This window comes from Myripristis murdjan, chromosome 15 (genome assembly GCF_902150065.1).
Source record: "Myripristis murdjan chromosome 15, fMyrMur1.1, whole genome shotgun sequence".
NCBI lineage: Eukaryota > Metazoa > Chordata > Actinopteri > Holocentriformes > Holocentridae > Myripristis > Myripristis murdjan.
In genome coordinates this window covers 21,595,911-21,620,184 of record NC_043994.1, presented here as the reverse complement: position 1 = coordinate 21,620,184, position 24,274 = coordinate 21,595,911, and the positions used below count along the sequence as shown (strand labels likewise).

Genomic DNA, 24,274 nt, shown 5'->3' with positions numbered 1-24,274 from the left:
AAGGTGAGTGGTTTATATGGACAGAGGAAGAGGTTGAGGTTCCTGTTAAAGGTGACAAATGAATAGAAGTTGTTGAAAATAACTGTGACCGAAGTTACAAACGGACATGAACGGAAAACGGCAATGTCAAAAAGTTCAACTCCAGAGAGCGTTTTGCATGAGCTGCATTTTTGGTGACCAAAAATGGTGTTTTCGTGTGGACAGAAGGCCACAATGCAAAGAAAAAGTTGCATTGTTGGAAAAACTGTGTGGGTGTAGCCTTAGTTTTTTACGCCTGACTTTGAAGCACAATCAGCCTCAGCTATGATGACATTCATGTGTTATATGATTAATTTGCTCCATACCATATGTTGGATGTCTCTATAGTAGTCCGTGACTAATTAATGTGTCAACTTGTAAACTATGGCGTGATGTGATGGGATGTGCAGTGAAGGTAAGCAAATATCATTACCCTCACCGGAGGATATTCTTTGGGTAACAGTAAATGTAAGTATCACCACTCATCTTTATAGTATCAAATGCCACTACTGCTAAAATACACTGTTAGTGCAGTTTCAGATCATGAACACCCTGTAGCCTAACAAACAGTAAACTGGGTGTATAATTAGCAAAAATACAGGAAGATTTCCTCTCTTTTATTCATCAATACCCAGCAGAAGCTCAGAGAGGTTAAAATCATTTGCACAGCAGTGACTGAAGACATCGTTTTGTCTGCTGTGATCACACAACAGATCACAAAAATAAATGTCAGAGTTGACTGACTGCATTTATCAGTCAACATGCACACTGAAAAGCACTGAAAAATATTAGCTGCTAAATCAAGTAACAAATGGCCACTAGTGCCACTTGCAAAGAACGCATTTGAAAACTTGTTTAAAGTTAAACCTTTGCCATATGAAACAATACAAACTGTGCTGCTGGCTTTAGAGTCTGTATTCAATGAACGCTCACACACACCTGGCTCTGCAATACCTGTGTTTCCCTCTTTATGGATTCCTAGATATGGGTGTCTAAGATAAAACTAAAAAACTACTAAAACTACCGAAGCTACAGGGTTTTTTTGTATTTACATGCATTTAGTGTGCAGTCTGCCAGGACACCATGACAAGACAGGCTACTTTTTTGTGCATCGCTTGTTTGTACACTCCAAATTATTCCATCCAGTGCTATCTCCAGTCTTTACTGTAGCCTTCTTACTAAAATAATTACGCCTACATTTATTCATCACCAGTCCCCCTTCATTCTAGCATTTATCATCTTTTTCACACTACTGTTTGAAGGAACATGAGTAATTATACGTGTGAAATTAGTTTTGATAGCATTTCAGTGGCATTCACTGACTCAATGCATATATGCAGCCACTGAGTTGTTGCTGGAGTAGGCTACTGATCTGCTGGAGAGGGAGGGATTCACACTTCACAGTATCAACCCTGTGGGGTATACGCTGCCTGGGGATAATGAGGGTGTTTTGTGCAGATAAAACTCTAAAAGCAGTCAATATTTCTAATGTCAGTTATTTTAGAATTCGAAATGTAGGACTTTAAAGATCAAATATTTAGGAAAGACAAGGAAGAAGGAGAGCACTGCATGCATTTGCGCTGCTAGAGTCGTTTAATTTTTAAATCCCAGTGCCCAATAGCAAAGGCCTGACATTTCTAATGTTTCTGTGGAGCCTGCTTCCTTTGACGAATGAATCGCTGTGGCAAATTATGGTCAAGTGAGGGATGAAATTTACATTGGTAATAAACAGGGAAAAAATGCTAAAATGTGAAAAAGTACAAGGCTGTAGAAACACTTCAGCTGGAGTTCTCAATAAAATCTCAGCAAAGCAAAGAGGTACATGGTAGTTTGACAAAATATTCAGAGGATAAAAACATGGAATTGAATGTGAACGAGACACCTGTGAGGGTAGTACCGCTCAAGCTATCTTGCTTTTACCTCCATGTTGACATTTTCTTGTTGAGGTATTTTGAAAGATCTCTTTTTTATCTGACTGAAAATGCAATGTGATTCAGAAATGGATGGACAGGACCATTTCTTCCTGCACACACTGGGATTTATCTTCACTCGCCTTTTTTAAAAGAGTTGCCTGCTGGAGGAGGGTGACTGTCATTTGGAGAATACGGTCTATGTTCACAAACACCAATTTACTTTTTTATTATTATTATTATTTTAAAGCACAGTCATCTCTTCACTGGCCAGTGAAACCACCAATCAGTCTCATTTTGACAAAAGTTTGCACTGTATAAAAAACAGAATGATTAATTGTGCTGCAGATGTGAAAATATATATATTTGACCACCTATTTTCTAATTATGGAGAGTAAAAAAGATAATAATAATATACTGATCTGAATTCAGAGCGAGCTTTCAGTCAGGCTCTTAAGGTTGGGTTTTTTCAGACCAGTTGGAGATGACCTCACCAGTATGCCAAGACCAAAATAACTAGATATAAACCCAATTCAGATTTAGTTGGAAATTTTGAAACAGCCCCTGAAACAACATTTTCCACAGCTTTTATTATACATGACAGCTGTTCGGAGTGATTAGCACTGAACATGCCTTCTAGGAGAACTGTGGACCACCAGACCAGAAACAAGCACCGCACACCGTTACAGATCCACTCTTACCTAAGGAAGTAAACCCACCTATTAAGCTCATGGGGATGCATGCATCAACACAGAAAACACTGATACCATAGATAACCTTAGTATCTAACTTTAATACTGAGAAATTGTAATCCTGAGAGAGGAAGTGGAACTGAAAGAATTCCACTGACAGTCTTCAGGTTTCATGTGCAACTACAAAGGCTACATCTGTTGTTGATTCAGTGCACACCACATGGTGTTGTGTTACCTGTCAGATAAAGAAGGCAGGCAGCTCTTGACAAGTTGCATGCTGACATGCCGTTCCACATCATTTTTAAGAATCTGCTGCATTCTCAGCGCATGTGGTTCAAAGGGGCTACTCACAGTTATAGCAATTATCACAAAATCTAAAGCGCTTTTGGCTGCTAATGTAAACTGAAAACTAAACACTTTCCCAGGAGAGGAGGGGGAAGTTAAGGTTTTTAGGATTCCTTTGAGCTGCAAGAAAGAACATCTGAAAGAAGGGGGATTTTAACACATACTTAAGGAATAACCAAGCCACCGTTGATGATGGCAAATGTAATCCCTACCAACAAGTCAGAGAGAATAGTGTCACTGAGGCAAAGCTTCAGCATATTTCACAGCAAAAAAAAAAAAAAGTTGGCTATACTGCAGCATTATAACTTGGATTCAAATGGGCAAGCAGTATAAAACATTACAGATGTTAACCACTTTTACATCACGACATTTCAAACCTGCATTCTCATACATTCCTTTTCCAGTGTTTATAACATGAAGAACTAAACTTTTTACCTGCTGAAACTTCAGATAGAACTAATGCTGCATTCGTCCCTGTGCAGTTATGTAGCTGGTATTCCTTTGCATAACATTGCATAACACCCACTAAAGCATCATGTTGAATGTGTATTGAAGTTGATGGGCGGTGCTTCAATCCCACATATCAAGTGGGCTGCTGCATTGCTTTATCAGTGTCTTTCACTGATCTCACTGCCTTCCCTATAGTAACTGCTCAGGGAGCTCTGATGCAGTTTATCAGTGCACACATTCCTAGATGTTTTCTCTTCCAGTTGAATGTAACATGGCTTGGATTAGATGATATACTGATGGTAGAGCAGGGCTGCAACACTTACAGCTTGTGCAGGTAATGTTTGTTTCTTTCATAATTTTGATGAATCACAGAGGGTCCAAGACAAACTAAATGCACTGAGAAAAACATTGAGGCTTCCGGGCTGCTCCTGGGACTATAATCTCTGTTCTTAAATTCCGTTCAGCACGAATCCAGCAACCAATCTGCTCAAGGAAGCTGCACTACCTAAGTCTGATCACATCTTGTGTACACGTATGTGCCCTACTGCTGTGCACACTTGCTTCCCTTCACCCCCCCCCAAAAAGAGCTGTCTAGCTACCTTACCTCTGGTACTTTTATCTTACTGTAGCTACACATGCAAGCAGGAAGGTGGAAGGGTTTCGGACAAGGTACTGAATCTCAGTTGCTTTCTTTTTGAGTTTAAATTTTTGACAAAAGTCCAACCACTCTAAAAAGTTACCTATGCTTGCTTTAACTAAAAGGTGTCAAAGATCACATTTGTTTTGCCTGGACATAAATAATTTTGTTAACTGATGAGCCAAAGCAAATAATCTCAAATGGCAAAAACAAACCAAAATACTCTTAATGTGCTGTCAGTATTAGCAGAGCAACTAATGGTGATGACATTGGTTTCATACTCATCAATCTATCTATCGATCTATCTATCCATCCATCTATATATAGCCTATGTGTCTGGAATCCTAATCAACATAACCTTTGCTCTGAATGTTGAGTTGACTGCTGGGGATGAGGCAGGGATATAATCTGAAGACATCTGTTGGTTTGTACAAATGTGTGTCACCCACTTACAGGCTCTTGAGTATTTGCTCTCTGTAATGTAAAAAAAAAAAAAAAAAAAAAAAAAAAAAGGTACAGGACATCCTGACCATCCATTTACTTTGACACAGTCATATTTTATATAATTTTATGTGAAACGTGGCACATGAAGTGCAAACAAACTAGAAGAGGGATTTCTTATCCACTTTCCTTATCCAAGTTCATTGACAGAAATCCCAGGGAGCATGCATGGCATAATGAAAAGGGGCAATTTCCATCTTTCAAAAGTGAAAGCAATTATTTTAAAAAGTATACTAATTTAGAAATAGCTCAGTTGTACCTGTAAGCCTGTCTGTACAGCCTGCAGGCCCTCTTAAGCTGCACATGGCAGTTCATTGTGATGACAGCAATTAAATACCCTAGTTATTTGTGTGCCAGTGGTATTATGACTTATCCAATGCCCTGCTCTCGGGAACTGGATGGAAATGAGGTTTTAGGAATCCAGTGTCAGTTCACAAGCTAACTGCAGCACACACACACACACACACACACACACACACACACACACACACACACACACACACACACACACACACACACACACAATAGTCTGTTCTCAAAGGACCTACCCATGAAATAGAGGATAAACCATACAAGTGGTGAACGTGGCACAAGAAGACCTCAAGAGCACTACAAACACAACACACAATGCACAATATTCTCAAAAGCTCAAAACAGACAATGAATTCAAGCACTGTCATAACTCATATATTTATTACTACACTAAGGTGGGGATATGGCTTTGTGAGACTACACAAGTTGACTGTGTTGGTTACACACTGACAAAAGGCACAACTAGCTTGGGCCCAAATTAGAAACAGTGTGTGCGATATCACACACTGTTTGCCGCATCAGCATTCTCTCAATCTCTCCCTGTGGCTTGCCTTCTGCCACATCTAAGCTAGTTGTGTGGTAGAGTGTAGTAAAAAAAAAACTAGTGGTATCGGATGATGTCATGTATACAATACTACAAAGACCAGACTGCATCAGATGTGTATTCTGAAAAAAAAAAATCTGATTTTCTGGTTAAAATGCGTAAGTTCAGCTTTGAAGATCATTTGTTTTATATCTTAGTGTAAAATCTTCTACCAAATGTCTTCATGCTTTTCCTCGACCTTGTTAACATCGACACAAAACTGTATTGTCAGCAAGGACAGGCTTTCAAGATCACTTCCTCCCTGTTTTTCGGTTCATGAAAAACAGGGGTTTCGGTGCTAAGAGGTTGTCCACCACATAGAGAAAATATTTAATTTCACATCAAGGGCTGCATTATGTATAGCAAACTGTTATACATCCATTATCAGAACTGTTAACAACCAATGTTACCAGCAGGACTACAAGTAGATAACACTTACCTCAGAAGCTGGGTAAATGACCATCCACCCTCTCACATATGAGATTGATAATAAGAAATTGTTTGTGTATTTCACTTATGTGTAAGAAAGACACAGTTTAGACAGTAGTACATGTAGTATGTGGAACCACTGTGCATGTACAGTATCACTGCAGCTTTGAAAAGTGTCATATCTGATGTTACTTAAACTAACATCCCTGTCCAAATAGTAGAAAATAATTCCCCCTACAATGAATACAGTATTGTTCATCTGCATATCCACTGTGGTGCACTTTGGAGCCTTACCTGTTCTGATGATGCTTCACAACAGATAACAATAAATATACCACAGGAGTATGTATTTTGTCAAAAAAAAAAAGAAAGAAAGAAAGAAAGAACGAAATGTTGCGTGTTGCTGAAAAGCATTTGCAAAAGTAGGTATACTAAATGCATAGTCATGTCAATATCAAACGACCAATAATGACAAGTGAAATCAATGCACATATTATTTTAGAATGTGAGTGGAACACTTGAATATTAGACTGTTAAAATTAGTTATTGGTCAAATAACACAAAGTCCAAAAGGTTGTTTTTTTTTTTTTTTTTTTTTTTTTAGAAATTTGGAAAGCTGTTTCATTACAGTAAATCCTACAACTAGTAGGAGAGATAAAGTAACATTCAAGTTTCCCCACACATCGGTAAGCTGATGATGACTGCCTAATTTTGGCTTTACTTGATAAACCAACTTGAAAGAATCACAAAGTTTTACCTTGAATGCTCAGTAGGGACCTTAGAAGCCAAGCTTCCCCTCTCTGCCCTGAGGAGGAGAGTCAAATGGCAAAGATCAGAAGTCCACTTACCCCAAAGGGAGAGGTGAGGATCACAGCCAGGATGGGAGGCCCACAACACTATGATCAAGCCTTGCTCACAACCCAACACCCATTAGTTGTACAAAAAGAATGTAGTTACCGCTGGGTGTTGTTGTGCTGGCAGCACGACAGCAACTATTGTGTTCATATTCCCATGTGAGTCTCATTTATAATTCCCATGCATCAAGCAGAAAAGAAGCAAGTGACACAGTACAAAAAAAAAAAAAAAATGTGAGTGCAAAGCAAAAGCAGCACCTACCTTGAACACCCTTTATACACAATAATATTGGAGAGAGCATTTAAAAAATGCCAGTGACTTTATATACCTCATACAGTTTGAGTATATAATGCCACAAACACTGCAGTCATAGTTGTATGAATACATAAAATCAAATAAGTAGTACCTTTACTTTTACCTATAAGATTTGATGGAATGTTCCATGTAGAAAGCAGATTCCAGACAAAAAGGGAGAACAAAAGGAGAGGAGACACCGATAAGTGTCACGGTCAAGTTGGAAAAAGGACAGAGGACAGGAGAAAGAGGCTTGATGGCTAAATATATGCGCAAATTTAAGATAGGAGACGTGTGGTTGTAAAGTGACTAACAATGGAGGGTAGCTACAAATAAGCAATGCCTTAATCACATCCCTGCTCTGCTGTACGGTGAGATGTGCAAAATATGAAGATGATGGATTAGAACGGACAGAGCGTCGGTTTTGAGACTCTCAACATGCAGGACAAAGACAGATCAGCTTAAAATTTTCAGAGAGCTATTTTCTACAGTCATGCAGTATATCTTATCTTAGTGATGTTAACGTCCCTTTACTTTGAACCACATAATCATGAAACAGCAGAATGTAGACATCAATAATTAAACAGAAGAGAAAGAAATAAATAAAATAAAAGAAGTTTGGAGAGAAGTGACATGGCTGCCCAGCAGAGTGGGGACTAGAATGCCAAATGAGCTTGAAAAAGGGGTCACACCAGAAAAAAAAAGTCACTGGGAAAATGAAAATCAAGTAGGTCATTCAAAATAACTGAAATGACAGCCCATATCTGAAGCTTCAAGCCTGAGTACCCCAGCTGCACAAGAGTTAGAGGCAGACATTTCTGAGCACAATGGGAGCAGGAGGAGGGACAATGGAGGAAAGAGGGGAAAAGGAACAGAGCCCATACCTTGGTCGCCCATCATCAGGTGTGCCAGACCTTAAAGGAAAACAAGAGCACAGTCAGCAGAGAACAAGGGATCATGGGAAGCTGTATGACACTGACACACAGGCATCTCTTTCAGTGCAGATGTCTGTGTTACTTGAGGAGTGCTGGGATAGGGAAGAGTGGGACGGAGAGAGAGGAGGGTGCACAGACAAGGTTAGCTTGATGAGCATTCAGCCAACCAGAGCGGTTGCAATGCATCATCAGTGACTTACTAGAGGTATTTCAGAAATCAAAATTCAGCTTGGCTTATTTTTCCCCCGAATGAGACGCCCACAGAACATCAACCCACCTACCCAATCAATGACCAAACCCCAAAACAAATATACATAGAGTGTTTTTTTTTTCCTCATATCCTCATATAAACAAGTTTCAAAAATGCACATAGGACCATGTATCATACCAGAAAAAGGAAGATGGACTGGAGATGTTGTGGTCATAGTTTTGACTGTGGTAAATGTGTAGAAATAGCATACATTGTATTGAATAAATTTGAATGGCGCTGTGTAATGAAAATGCACAATCTAGTGAACAATTTATCAAGCTTTGCTCCCATGTGAAAATACATTAGCAGGACACAGTAGGCTCTATAGGCACGGCGCTGGCTGCTTTGTGCTGGTTGGCCGTTCCCTTTCCTGTGCATTAACATCCTACTGGCATTCAGGTGAAAACATTTTATTGTTGTAATTTAAGCACTACGAAGCAACAGCTACACGATTTGAGTCGTGTGGCACAACACACTCAAACTAATCTAAGGAAAATGTTTGACATTTATTATGGTGGCTAACTAACTGGCTTGTGCAAGTCCTTGTTCAGTGAATGCTTTCGCTGGAACCAGCATGTGACGATTGATGTAAATGAATCCATTAACTTCGGTAATTTCTTCTTGCTGGCTCGTCTGTCCACCGCCACAACATTCAAACAGTGCCTTATACTATTTGATAATTAAAATGTTTCTGTGGATGGGACATGAAGCATCTGGCAAACATTACTTACCGACAAGGCATTTCTTATTATTCAGACAAATTAAAAGCCATACCTCCCAAAATGAAACCAAAAAAATATTACCTGGCAATAATGTATCATAATTGTTAAGATTTAACTTTTAGCATATTTCCAGTAGAAAATGAATTTTGGCCTAGTGTGTTGGTAAAAAAAACAAAAACAAAAACAAAACAAAAACAAAACAGTACATTAGTTAATGCAAATGTAGTTTTATTTATTATGCCATTATGTTATTCTATATTTATGTTATTTATTTATAATCCTGTCTCACTGATTAATGTGATCATTTTGTTGCATTAATTATTTCACCCTATTCAGTAAAGCATGTAAGGTGTTGAATCATGGGCTGTAATGAGTTGCAGTTATATTCCAATCTTATTTTTCAAAACTGTAAGAAAGACATACTTTAGGCCTTAGTGTGATCAGACATAAAAATACATATCACAGAGCGTCCACTGGAGGTATAACTTTTTTATTTAAAGCACTGTGAGGATAATAAAATTAGCTACAATTATAGGGTTCCCTTAGATTTCCCCTAACAAGACCGAGACAAAAAGCTAACAGATTTCAGCATTACATATGTCACAGCACCTGAAGGAGTTGTCTGCAAAAAGTCCTAGTTGCAAATCAAGCCAGTGTGTGGGATTTACCTCCATGGCTTCAGTTGTTGTTTTGTTCCTACACACCTGCCTCAAGACGAATTTCGTTACCAGTGTGCAGAAGTACTTTTTCCTTCAAGATGACTTATGTGAAATGCCAGCGAAACCTCCACTCAAAGGATTTAAAAACACAAGGCATGTCCTTGTGTACAGTATTTGTATTACCTAGACACGTGATTGCATTTTGGGAAACAATATACCATGAGTCCAGAATCGGAGAATGATGAACACCTTAATCAGACTTACCATTCCAGTAAGACCAATGGATCACTATCAATATTGAAATCTGTGCTTACATTAATCTGAGGACTCTTAGCCATAAAAACAGAAAGGCATACAAAACAGAGCAAGAATGGGAACTGCTGATTAATATACCCACCTTCAGCATAGTTGTCTTCTGGAAGCACAGACGGGCAAAGAGAGAGAGAGGAAGACATTCATTAAGCAGCATGCAGACTAGTACTGGCCATTGCATGTCGTCACCATGCAAGGCATTAAACATCACATGCAAGTGCCCCATTGTCTCTGCAGAGGCCTTCGTTTTGTCGTCTCTGTGCACTCATCTCCTGCTTCAGCTATTTATGTGATTCTGACTATCGCAGGCATGTCATTGTCTGGTTAGATTTGCTTTTTCTGACTTTCAAGTTCAGAGTTTTGACAGCACACTGACCTGGAATACAGGACAGAGTTGTAGTTGTGGCTGTATAATATAAGCCTATAATATAATTTAGGCCTTGATTGAATTAGCGTGATCCCTCAGAATATTATTACAACACGTTACTTAAGTTAAAGAGACTGTTTCTATAAGGATGCACATTTTTTGTTTGTTTGTTTGTTTGTATTAAATAAATAAATTAATAAATAGTATTGTTATCGGGCATGAGATACTGAGGGGCTGTAAACTACATCATTATGCTCAAGGCTGGTTTATTATGTTGGATTACATCTTATTATATACTTTATTCATTTAATACATTTGTGAGCAGGTTAAACTGGTGGGTTCTAACTTTCAGTATAACAATTTAATTCAACAAAGTCAATGGCATCTCGGTGTATTTTTTTTTTATTTATTTATTTATTTTTTTTTCCTTAAATGAAAAATGGCTTTACGCTGTATGTGGCTGTATATGAAATGCAGTGCCAAAGAAAATACAGTAAATAGAGCTTGCTGTGGTAAAGTAATGCCTCTAAGCTTTCAGAATGGGGAGTGTGTTTACTGTCGATAAAACTCTATTCAGGTGACGTGCTAAATAGTGTGAGCAAAATACTGGCAAAGGGATACTGCCTTCCCAATAAAACTGTAATTCTGACAACCAAAGTGAGGTTTGTGGAGGTGAGAAAACATTGCCACGTGAAATCTCTCACTCTTGTAAAGTCATCTGGGAGAATAATTATGTGTTGCTAAATGATAGCAAAGAGGTGCAATAAAATTCATGCTACCAGTGGAAAAAATAAACTGATTTGACAGAATGATGTGAACAGACACATGCATAAACACTCAAATGCGAGGGTGTAAAAGCCCATAGACTGCCTACAAAAAGAACAAAAAATAAGTCAGTCAACATTGTGCTTCATTGTTAAGTTTTTTTTTTTTTTTTTTTTTTTTTTAAATCAGTTAACAGACTGATTCCTAATTTGCAGTAATACTTAAATATTTAGTATAACAATACCACAAATATAGCCTATAACAATGCACAAATGGTAAAACCACGAGTTAGAATTTGATATTACACAAGAATTTTCAATCATTATCAATCATCATTAAATAGTTTAATAAACTGAAATCACTTTCCAAAAATGTGAACATAAAGAGAGACAATAACATGCAAAGCCTTATAAATAAATAAATAAATAAATAATGGTGACAAATTCAATTATTGTAACCATGTACCTGATTGTATAGGTATCAAAGCCCATTTGTCATTAGAAAATAAATTCCTACCTCTTTAAAACAGTTTGTTGCCCAGATTCAAGCGATTTATTGACCAAAAACTTACCATCACCTCTGGTTCCCCTTCCATATCAGACACCATGCACAAAACCAAATACCAAATCATCATTTTGTGAACAAATTACAATGCAATAATACAATCCACTTTTTAAATCAGTTAACAAACCAAGATCAATCTCGGTGAATATTTTAAGATATAATTTGGTTTAAACACATTTTCTAATAGTGGCTGTATAATGTGAGGTAATTTTGACCACAAATGATCAAATTCAGTTCAGTAATGCCTCATTTATCCAAGCCCACTGAGAAAGGAGGCTGTTTGGGAAATGTACTGCATGCTCAATTTACCATTTAATTTAGTCAAGATTAAAAGTTTTCAGCACCATGTATTTTAAAATATGTCTTACTTTTTTCTGGTTTGAATGTCTGAGGTTTAGATAAATGAGATTCTACTGTAAAACAAAACCTGTGCACTTTGTTCACAAAAAGGTAGCTTGATGATGACAAGCACACTGCTGAAAAAAGCAATCTGATGTGGCAAGCATTAGCTGGCTGTTGCACAGTGACCACACTGCCAATGAAGAGAAACATAAAGAAGCAAGACCGTTTCCTGGTGTCAGGACCTCAGAGAGCGAGTTTGAGTCATATGTTATGTGACAGAAATACATAATTAGCTCAATTCCCTGAGGTGTAATTGTAGTCTTCATTGCAATTGGCATTTCAAATCAAATGAGTAACATTATCATTATTATTATTTCCCTTCCTCTAATTATTACTGATCAAAACCAAACTAAATTTAGATTTTGAGGTAGAATGACCTTCTAATGATATTTAATGAAGTACAGTTTGAGAGGAGTGCAGTGTATAGTATGTATCATTTACAATCTGTTTGTGCGGTGTTACATCACTAAGAGATCTACACACAAGTTCAGTCCAAACAATAGAGAAATAGACATGGAAACGACTACAAATTTGCAGCATATAAGAAACAAAATATGGGGTTTCAATCCAAACAAGTGAGAAGTCAAAATAGATGCGTCCAAGTACGCTCATGCATCAACGTGTGCATGCATTCACACACACACACCACCTCACAAACACTTGACCTCCATGGCAAATTTCAGCCTCATAGGTAGGACACTGCGGTTGCTACAGGGTAGGAACAGTGTGTGTTTATCTGTGTGTGTGTGTGTGTGTGTGTGTGTGTGTGTGTGTGTGTGTGTGTGTCTCCTTCTACAAAGTTTGACCATGTGAACCTGAATCTCGTTTTGATATGCGTTTTTTTGTTTGTTTGTTTGTTTGTTTGTTTTCCATAGGCCACTCCTGCTGCCTCACGCCCTTTTTGCCACAAAATCCTATCCAAGTTTGTGAATCCATTTCGAAGTTATGCACTTTGTTTGTGTTTGGCCACTCCCATTGCCATGCCCCTTTTTAGCCAATTGGAATGGACACAAAACACACACCTTCACACACACTTGACCTCCATGCCAAATTTTAGCCTCCAAGGTCGAAAACTGAGGGTGGCTAAAGGGTGGGTAAATTTTTGTGGACTAACTGACCGACTGACAGAGCGAGTTACAAAATGATTTGGTGATTAGGATTAGACTAGTTCTGCCAACTTGTGTACAATGGCTTAAATAATTCCTCAAATTCAAATTCACTCTCAGCAAGCTTGTGAACATGAACACAAATAGGGTTTCCTTTGTAGTATTTTGAAGCAAAGAAGCTTTCCTCTGACAACAACATCACCTGGCAGGGACCATTAAAACAAGCCCCCAATCACACACACTTTCTTTCACAAATGTACCCAGCTGGTTACATCCTAATCCAGAGAAGCAAATCCATTTAATCCCCTTGACAAAGTGATCCCAATGCCATTGTGCTAGTAACACTACACCAAAATGCACTCAACTCTCTATCAGACGATCTACAGCTGGTAGACGGTCTTGTGCTGTTGATCCTTGTCAAACAGCAACACGTGCTGCATAGCCCTCGGAAAATATCTACAGCATTACATCTCAAGTTGATATGTCACCGCAGCAAACATCTGGCTTGTGACGAGAAAAATCTCCACAAGTCGGTGACTGTAAAATAAATTTGTGAATCGATGCTCCTCTCCATTTACTTCTTACAAAACACCTCAACGTAACTTTGACCCTCACACAGCCTCTGAATACAAGCTCAAACCTGCCGCGACTGATTAGCGGCGAAGTGACAGGCAGCGGGGTGGCGAGCTAACAGCCTTCAGTTCACCACACCAGGCCGCGCATGCTGCAACACACCACCATCAGCCACAGCGACAACACGGCATCATGGCACCTATGTCTGTCCTGCAGTCTGCTTGTGGCCCGGGGCTGTTTGCTGAAAAGACGTGGCAAGTAGGGGGGTGTGCTGACTCTGACGTTTGGTTTTTACGTAATGAAATGCGTCACCTTCGCTAGACACAACTTTCAGCAAAATAAAAGGCCTTTTGTATAACTCACTTTCTCTCCCAGTTGCCAATTTTAAGAACATTTTGTTACTTTGAGCTAACCTGATGTCATCCATTCTTGCTGGCATTGGCACTGAAGTCGTTTTCTCTTTCTCTTGGTCTTTGTCTTTTTCTGTTATCATTTTATTTCAACTAGATTTATAAATTTGGAACCTGAGAGGAACTGTGAACATGGCCCTGAAAAATCCCCCGCAAATAGGTATCTTAAAATTTGCATTATTTTTTTTTTTTTTTAATTCTTCCTTATTCTTACTTAAAGAACATAACATGTGCATTGAAAGACCTTCTATTTAAATGATTGCTTTAAGATCAAAATTATTTTTTCAGCATGTTCTATATAATATAAATTATTCACCTTATTGACCTCATTGTCATGTTTCATTAATTGGCGTCATTTTGAGGATTAGACGCGGAAGTGCCATACATTCCAGTGTTAAAACTCTGCTATAAAAATACTACTTAGAGTAGGATTAATCACAGTCACAGCTGGAAATCATGTCAGTGGCTACAATAAAACATTTGCCATGGCTAAGTTATATTTTTCTTACCGTTGCTTTATTGCTTTACAATGAATGAATGTCAATCAGCACAGCAGCCATTCGCCTCCATTCATTTTCTATCATGAAAACCAGTCTTTTAACAGAAAGAAGTCTTTTAAATGTGGCTTTTATTATTATTATAGCTTGATCTCTATGTCATTTCAGTCCATGCTAGTCTCAACCCAGTATTTTATAGTGAAGGTTTAGATGTTAAGAGACTCTAATAGACATTTGGAGTCTATGGCACTTCTGTGTCTAATCCCCCACATGACGTCAGCTAATCAAATATGGCACCGAGGTCAATGAGGCGAACAGCAGCACTTAGACAAATTGCCCCATTTTCTCCACCAGAGTTGTGTACTTTAAGAAATCTATGCTATTTCAGAATTCAGTCTGAGAGTCAAAATCACTTGGAACGTGACTTTGATTTTCAACATAAAGCTTGACGCAACCATGTGTGTACATGTTGTTCAAATGCAGTGCTCTGTCTCATATGGGAATTACCACACCGCTGCATTTTTTTCCCATCAGTATGCTTATTTTTTAGACTGGTTGGCTTGGAGGTGTGAAATTCAGACAAACAATGGGCAGAAATGATAAAAAACAGGTTTTAATATGTTGAATAATGTTAAATAATCAAATTTACAAAACAACTGACAATCTCCAATGAAAGCACTTCAGCTTAATTTTAAATAGCCTCAGACTGGAATAGTTTATCATGCTACCATTACTTTGAAAAAGTAGGTCAACTACAACCAAGTTTCGTGGTGAACAGGCGCAAACCCAAACTCCCATTGCCAAAGGTCCAAGTGAATATTTTAACAACCCTTTAAAGCTGCTCTAGGGAATTTTCACACTGGTGGCTCCAAATGGCAGCAAGAGCGCTCACCAGTTTGGCCAGTACAGACACCAACAGAGGAGTCACGTTGGTGAGTTCATCTCTCTCTGGATGGAGCACTAGCTGAGACACTGCTGCTCAGGAGACACTTTGGATTTCACAGTTTCAATTTGTCTATTCCTCTGGGTGATGAAGTGTGCATACCCAGGACCAGAATCTCATTTGGGCAAATTAAGTGAATTTTCAAGGTGTCAAACAGAAGGGATGGGACACTCCTCTCTGTTGTTGTCCTGATTTATGATTTGCACAACTAAGACAGGTGTATTTCCACACATTGTACAAATCTTGCCTGCTGCAGCTTTAAACTATTTCACATGTTGCAAGCTGCAATTGCACAATGTCAGTAGTGTAATAATAACAACTTTTATATTGAAGATGGTGAAGCTTTCCTGAGGAAAACTGTGAACATGACAAGAGAGTAACAACATTTCAATTTGGTTATTTATCTCTATATTTCTGCCCTTATTCTGGCACCCTAAACTAAATTGATGCTAATTTTTTAGCAGCCTTGTTTGCTTGTTATCAAATTGCTCCTCGTCTTAGTCTTGTTGTGTCACCGCATTTGTTGCCACCTTCTCTAAGCCCGTTCTAGATTTAGGTCACAGTCACACGGTGATTCTCGTGGCCTAGGATATTTGGATTGAGAACAAACCCGTCTAAGCACCACATGTCCCACTGGAATGTAAGCAAATAGCTTTCTCATATCTTAGAGTCTTATCAATGCATGCAGGTACTGTAGGAGAATTGGCCTAGAATAGTGCTGAGGAGGCCATGAGTCCACGACTTCTATCAAAAGCACTCACATACAACTGATACAATGCTATCTCTCAGAACTTATATATAGATTTTTTTCTTGATTCACATAAAATAAGAACTCTTGTAAAATGTGCCTATTTGTGCAGTGTAATTAATCAAGCGGTACTAATGTCGTCACCTTACTTGGCTGTTTCCTGTGCCTTAATGTGGCGTCAGCCCATTACACAGTTGCACTTTTGAAAAATAGGAGGAGAAGCACTGCGCTAAAATCCCCTGTTGTTGAGCTGCTTTGAGGGAGAATATAAAAGCCTGTCAGCAAAGGTCAATGCTACCAATGGATCAGTTTGTTGTTAAATTACAATTTAGATCAAATCAAAACTAATGAGCGTAAGTGTGGGCTCATCTCTTAGTACTACAGCCTAAATCCATTGCATCTATCTAGCAAAGGGGTGTTAGTGGCATTACACAGCTCGCCATCTCCTCATTATCCTCCTCAAGTAATAGAAGAGTGCAGAGAGAGGAAACGGGCCGAGTGACCAGCCACTCTGATGGAAATCGATAGCTCCCACAGCCGCAGCCATAGTGCAGAATTTCTGCCCTCACCAGCTGAGCCTGTTACCAGTGTCACATTTGTACTTTCAGAACAATACAGTCTTCATATTGCCTTCCATTAGTCTAAGCGTGATTGCTTTATTGACATTTATCCTCAACAGAAGACATAACGATAGAATTCCTCCAAGTAGAATCGTGTCAAATAACAACAGCAGAGTTCCAGACACTTGCAGAATCACAGTCCACCGTGCAAAACATTAATTCTGGTGGCTCGTGGTGACACAGCAATCAATTAGTGTTTCCCTCCTTTATAGCTTCATACATTGCAGTGTCTGACCTCTGTTAGTCTACTAATGACATACATGTTGTTAAAGAAAGCTAGTCAATAAAACTGTAATGGCAACTGATGTCAAATGGCCATTTTTTTTTTTCTTTCAGGAATGGAAGTTTAAGGCACTCGCATAGGCATTTATATTGTATTAGTGCGGTTATGCGAAAACACACTCAAGCACTGACTTTAATTAATTTTACTATGCAGCTAGCCTGTGCTCCTCCGTACAGATGGCATTCGTCCAGGCATCCAGGCATTTCCAAGGATACATTTGTCATGTGGTCCAGGCCTACCAGGAGGATTGTGGGAGCAGATGTGCTGGAGACCTCTCCATTCTTTTACAACTTGTGGGTTGGAATGATCCAACAGGATAATCACAGAGTAGCTTATAGTTCTAATAACCTTAATCCAAGGATTGACAGTATCTGGGATGGTATTACAGATGTGGAGTAAATCTTTTTTGGCATGCAGTAGCTGTAAAACACTTCAATATTAGGCCTTGCAAAGAAATTAAGGAGTGAATACAAAGTGCAAGTTCATAAATTTGGGCTTACATAACATATTGTATCAGATTTCAGAGTCTAACGTTGAAGCACTGGGCGTCTATGTTCATCGAGCACCTTTTCTTGCTAAATGTGCTCTGCTTGAGGAAACTCTAGTGTGGCTCCCAGTGTTGCTATGTGACAAATCCCTATTTGAAGAGTGGCCCTTTCTCTTATGTCGAAATGTTTTAATAAAGCACACTGAGAACTAAATACAGCTCATCTCTGCTGGCAACATCCTGTCCGTTAGAAATGACAAAACAACACAGAGCTGTGAAGAGGTCTCTGGTGGACATGCAGCCTATGACTTGTGCTTCAGAAATTTACATTTGCTGCATTATGGTTATCAAATTACCTTGTGGATAAATTACACTAAAACCTCCAAATGCGACACATAACCTGCATTGTACTGTGTTTCAAAACAAATCAAGTTAATTTGTAGAACCTGTAATTACTGTGATGGTCTCAAAAGGGGTCACAGTGTCCATATTATGAAAAGAATAAATTAAAACACATTTGTCTTCCCTCTGTCATCAGTACCAGTGTTCCTGTTCTGTTTATGGCAATGCACTTTCGACTTGTTCCGAGTATTTTAGACTACTCTCATGAAGAATGACATCCAGCCAGTAGCATCAAAGGGAACTAATGTTCTGAAAATGAAAATAGAATCACAGGCATACTTTTGCCTCTATAAAGCTTTGTTCAGTATCTGCTTAGGAGAGATCAAACCGATCAGATTGCAAACATCCAGCAATTATGCAAAGCGAGATATTCTTCACCACGAAACAAAGCTCTGAATAAGCATGTCATTTGTGATAAACAAATAAAAATGTGAAGAAATAAGAGCATGAGGACTACAGTTTGTGCTAAATGCCTGGACAAATATAGCCGGAGCCAGACCTCGGCCAGGCGTGCACTCAGATTATTCACTGTAGATGATGTGTTTGCACTAAAGTAAGAGACAGCAATCAATGATGTATTTGTGATTGTGTTGCATTCCCAATGAGAAACATATCTTTACCTACAATGCAGTACAACCCTGTTTAATATGTGTGTGTGCATGTGTGTGCATGTGTGTGCGGCATGGATATTCGGGGGTGTTTATTTGTGCTCTGGGACGAATCCCTTTTAGGAGGAGTTTGGTGTCAAAGAATTTCACAAACACCCTTTGACAGTCAGGAGCGGTTGTATTTAAACAAGGCAAAAATCCTCCGGGAAAATCCCTCTAATCTTTTGATCCCAATATCTGTCTTTGGACTCAGAGACAGCAGTATACTATTAATCTGCTTTTGTCTGAGTGAAGCTGCAGGAGGCTTCTAGACAGAATGACACTTGCAGAGATCCACTGAGGTCACATGGTATATACTCGTACAGTGACAGACAGGCTCAAAAGGGAGCACCACTCAAATTAAGAATTCATCTTCCCATGTCCCAGAGCAGTCTGGTTTTGTGAACACCGAGAACTCTGCTCAACACTAAAAATCAGGAAATCATACTCTAATCTGTCACTGAGATGTAGGCCTATAAATCAGCTAGAAATTAGTGTTTCTATGAGTTCTCAGCCATGAAATATTCCCAATAATGGACAGCATGAGAATGTATAATGTAAAAACATCACGGAAACCAGCAAGAAATACCATTATATATCCAAATCTTCATCGGCCTCTGATCAGTGAAACTGTAAATCAGAGTTAAAGTGGAATTGTGTTAAAAAATAAATCAATCAATCAATAAATATGAGAAGTAAAACCGATCATGTCTGAAATCACAAAAGAGAGCTCCTGCTCAGAAAGCCAGCCGCTGTTCACATCCCTCTGGGGAAAGTTCAATATTTTGAAGTGACAAAAGGCTAACAGCGTTCCATTATGATGAATAGGATCCTGAGGTTTCGGTATGGCAGTTCTTGGAAATAGGTTTGAGAAAAAATGTCAGTCAGCATGGGCTTAGTTTATTTGCTACATGTTGTAAAATCCTTTAAATTTAGACATATGGTCACCCAGAAGGTCATCAGAGATTTATTTTATCAGCTTTTCAATTTCAAGAATGGTAGGCTTTTCTAAGTAACTAAGAAAAAGGGAAGGTAAATCTAAGTGTGACTTGTATAAGGTCAACACTGACTGCCAAAAAAACCTTTATTGTGTTATGAAGCTACATGTTTCTGGCACTTTATTGGAGGATTTGTGTGTTGGTGGAAAATGCTGTTCCAGTATCACCCAATTCTGCTCTGCCGAGATGGATTTAGTAACTGAAACAGCTGAAGCATGTATATGTACATCATTTTCAAGTCTATCAAACTATTCAGTACCACTCACTCCTCATGGACTGCAGTGTTGTCACCCTGAAACAAACTACTTCCATCAGGATAGAAAAGTTTCATCAAAAGATGAAGAAGAGCTTTGTACTTATGGTTTTTACTTTGGTAACACCAAACACACCACCAACAATGCCAGGATGATATACCACCATAACAGAGCCAGCAGAGCTTCTTTCCCTCAATATATATGCTTCCATTATTTCAGCAATTTTTCCATGTTGCACACCAAAAACAAACAGCAGTATGAAGCTTATGAATCTTTCTCCCGCTGGGATCTAGATAACTTGTGTATCCACGAAGCAAAAGCTTTTGAAAACACTGCAGAGACATGAAACAGTATTTCCACAGAAAAGCTTCATTACTGATTTTTCTAACTTTGTGGTTAACAGTGTATCAGTGCAAAAAAACCTTACACAGTGCATATTTAATTTGGTAATATCACCACAGTAAGGTTTTAAATGACCCATGTCTCATCATGACAAACCTACTGCAAAAGCTATAGGCAACATACAACAAAGTGAGCAAATAAATACATACCACATAGTGGGTATGTCAAATTGCAGAATGCACTATAGGCGCTCGAAAGGCAGCAGCCTATAAATTTCAGTTCAGCTGGCTCAAACTAAGCTACATACAGAGCACACACCTTCTGTACACATATAATGTAAATTCTGCATGTACTGCACTACCAACCCTCTTGCATACAACAGTCTGCACACTATCTAATGTTTGTATCATGCAAAATCCCCATGTTGGAGCACAGGCAATGGCATAAATCATGTTGTTGTGTTCAGTGAATAATTAAGTTTTAAAGTTGTGAGTCATATTTTATTATTCAGTTATCAAATTAGATAAGACCTGCATGATTAACCTATTAAAATCTGAGAATAAGTTTAACATCATTGCACTTAACATAGGCTAAGCTCCTTTTTCATTCATGACAACTTTTCATATTAGTTTACTAAAAAGCATACTAATCAATAGTAAATAGTATTAGAACATGCTCCAGGACTGTTTTGGTACCCCGCCACCATGCACTGGCAGCTTAATGAAGTGGATTATGTGTGAAGGTCTGCCCTACGACAGGTGATGCTTATGTTTACGTGATTCCTAACAAAATCTTTAGGCTGCTTTTTAAGCTATGCCCTAAGCTATAGTCATGGACCTAAGGGTTGAAATGATTTAGTCAGGGCAAACTGAGCATGAACACATCCTATAAATTAAATGATGCACCAAAAGACAAATAGAATACAGTGTGATGTTGTTATTTGATGACTGCCCTACTTTTACCTTGGATGATTTATGTTTAGCCGGTGTAAAATAAAATACACAACATGATTCCATTTTATCATGATAAAATATGGAGTTGTGCAATGCATCTATGTTATTTCTCTAATGAGTAATGAGAGGCCAGATTCTGAGAACTTATTGGGCATAGAACAGTGCATTTAAATAATTGTTTTAACCAAACAAAGGGATTTGTGTGTGTTTGTGTGTGTGTGTGTGTGTGTGTGCGCGTGTGTGTGTGTGTGAGAGAGAGAGAGCGAGAGAGAGAGAGCGAGAGAGAGAGGAGAGATAGTGAGTGTGTGTGTGTGTGTGTGTGTGTGTATGTGTGTGTGTGTGTGTGTGTGTGTATGTGTGTGTTTGTGTACACGAGGGCATGCAATGTGCAGGCTTGTGGTTGGACAGGGGAGGGTTGACAGGTCTGGTGGCAAATCCTGTAATCCTTTCATCTGATCAAAGTAATACAACAGCTTTTAAATTATTTAATGGAAAAGTAAATTTTGAATTTCAATGTACTTTGCAATTGTGTCAATGGATGTCTCTTTTGCATGAAGTAAGCATACAGAGGACCGCTGAGGAGTCTCAGAGGACAGATTATTGCAGAGATTGTTACACTCGCATACTGTGCCCTGTCTAACCAACTTTTTTTTTTTTTTTTCCCCTAACAATTAAATTAGGTTTGCCCTGTACACTGGCTCTACTGAATGTTGAATTCTGGTTGGCTGAATTCTGTTTTTTTTTTTTTTTTTTTCACAGAGGGTTTGGGCTTAACCACCTAGCATTATCATTATTTTAAAAACCACACAGCCCTGCAGAGAGAAAGCAAGCAGCAAAAGAAAGAAAGAAAGAAAGAAAGAAAAAGAAAGAAAGAAAGAAAGAAATCTATTTTTGCTAGAATGGTGAACTGGCAAGAGAAAGTACAATTTGGTGGATACTTTGATCCAGTGACTTAAGGTACCATGAATTCATACATTTTTAGCATGAGTGGCTCCCATGGGAATTGAATCTTTAAGCCGTGCAGTGTTAGTGCCATGCTCAGCCCACTGAACTATACAGGACCACCAGTCTTCCTTCATGGCAGGTAGTATTGAAAGGTTATCTATTCCTATTATTTTACAACCTGAAGGCAAATACAATATCGGTAAAGTCACAGCCAACAAAACCACAGAATAGATGTTATGGTCCAATGTGCACTCATAATCTGAAAAGGTGTGGTTTGTCTAGGTACAGTAGAGATAGATGCCCCAGATGTATTATTGGAAAACTCGCAGCCGCTGCTCTTTTTGCCATTAAGAGTGGGAAGGGGTGGGGAAGCAGGTTGGGAGCTTTTCTCTCCTTTGACAGACTCACAAATGGAGAGATGTGACTCACCGAGGCTCTAAAATACTCTGGTAGCACTACAGCACCACTAGTATCACCGTGCAGCCACTGAAAAGCATTCATACTTTATTATTAACTAGTTAAAAAACCTCAGTATGTTTAAGATACAATGTGAGAGAAGGATGCGAGGGCCACTCTGAGAATCAGCTCTTGTTTGTGTGTTTTGGTTGGTTTCATCGAGCCGAGTTAGAATATGATGGTGGACTGTAGATAGCTCCATATTTGAAGTATTGGCTGTTTGTCTTTGAGGCTTCCGAGGCTTCTGTCATGTAATCTCGTGGATATAACGGCTATTCAGTGACAGATAGACAGTTTTTGTACTTCGTTTTAGGTAAGCTGCCATATCTGTCCCGTGGTTTGAGGAGGTAATTCAGCCACGTCATATGTAAACAGTGAACAGATGCACAACAGTGAGTGTAGACCTTGAGGAAGCGTTTCAGATGCTGCTCCGTTTTTGAGACTCTTGTCACCCACCATCTTGTGAGTTCCAAGAGAAGCTGCCGTTCAGGAGTGTAAATCTATAAAAAAGTGACTCTCTTGTCAACTGTCACTGCAGCACAGTTAACACCGGGAAAAACTGCATGATGGTTATGTTTTGTTTTTGTTTTTTTCCATTTAAGGGCTACTTGTGTCAGAGATTTTGAGATTTTGAGACCTGGGATTACAAAGACTAGGACTGGTTTTATCTGTTTGTTGAGATGACTTGCCTCTGGCCCTGACTTGATGAGCGCGTTTAGAAATACACTTTGCAATGGTGTGAAAGTGCAAAGCCCAGCTGACTGCCATTCTACTTCATGTCACTGAACAAGCTCACACAGTCATCTCTCCTAACTTAACAAACACACTATAAAATACACTACACATCATAATGCATCAAAACAGTTATTTTTTTTTTTTTTTTTTTTTTTAAATGGATCCAGTCTGTGATGGTATGTTTTCATGGCCCTCTAGGAACAATTACTATTCACCCTCACCTTGCTCTAAAATAAGACTACTGGCAATATCATTCATCTTAACCTCACAATAACATAACCAATTAGTCATTTCATGGCCATAAAACTCTTAACATCAGTAGCCACCTTAGTGTGAAAAATGTGATCTTTTCCTGTAATTTATTGGCTAATTAGAGAGGGGGAGACAAAGAGAGAGAGAGGGGGACAGAGGGAGAGGGAAAGAGAGAGAGAATTGAGGACATGCATTGATATTGCACATCCCTAGATGTACTACAAGAAACAGTTTTTTAATGTTTCCGATGATTAAAATATAATAATTCACACAACCTTAAAATACAAGGCACAACTTCTAGTTTTAAAAGCAATATCCAGTTTAAAACCTCCCCTGAACCTAAACCTGCATATTATCAGTAATCTAGTCAAATTAACTAGTTACATCAATATAATTCTAATCTTAATCTTTAGGGGGAGAGGATTGAGTATGTGTTCCTTTTAAATTTATCAAAATTAATTTCGGATGATGTATTTTTTGTCTGCACCATTGCTTTTGATTTGCTCTGTTTTCACCCTCTTGTTTTCAAGAATGCTTGAGTGATTGACAGCATTGAGTGAATACTACATTTACTTTTCAAAGTCAGCATTTGTGCTGCTTTGCATGGGCTCACAGCCTTGC

The 24,274-nt window shown here is 38.6% G+C and overlaps 1 protein-coding gene across 1 annotated transcript in view; it reads right to left on the bottom strand.

The window, feature by feature from the left end:
• LOC115372569 (neurexin-1a) overlaps positions 1-24,274 on the bottom strand; it is a 309,098-nt gene that overhangs the window by 243,594 nt on the left and 41,230 nt on the right. The window contains exons 6-9 of the mRNA XM_030070577.1: positions 9,990-10,007; positions 7,911-7,940; positions 7,139-7,150; positions 6,635-6,682 (exon numbers count right to left, since the gene is read on the bottom strand). Coding sequence (XP_029926437.1) covers positions 6,635-6,682; positions 7,139-7,150; positions 7,911-7,940; positions 9,990-10,007 — 108 coding nt within the window. The remainder of the gene's footprint in view (positions 1-6,634; positions 6,683-7,138; positions 7,151-7,910; positions 7,941-9,989; positions 10,008-24,274) is intronic.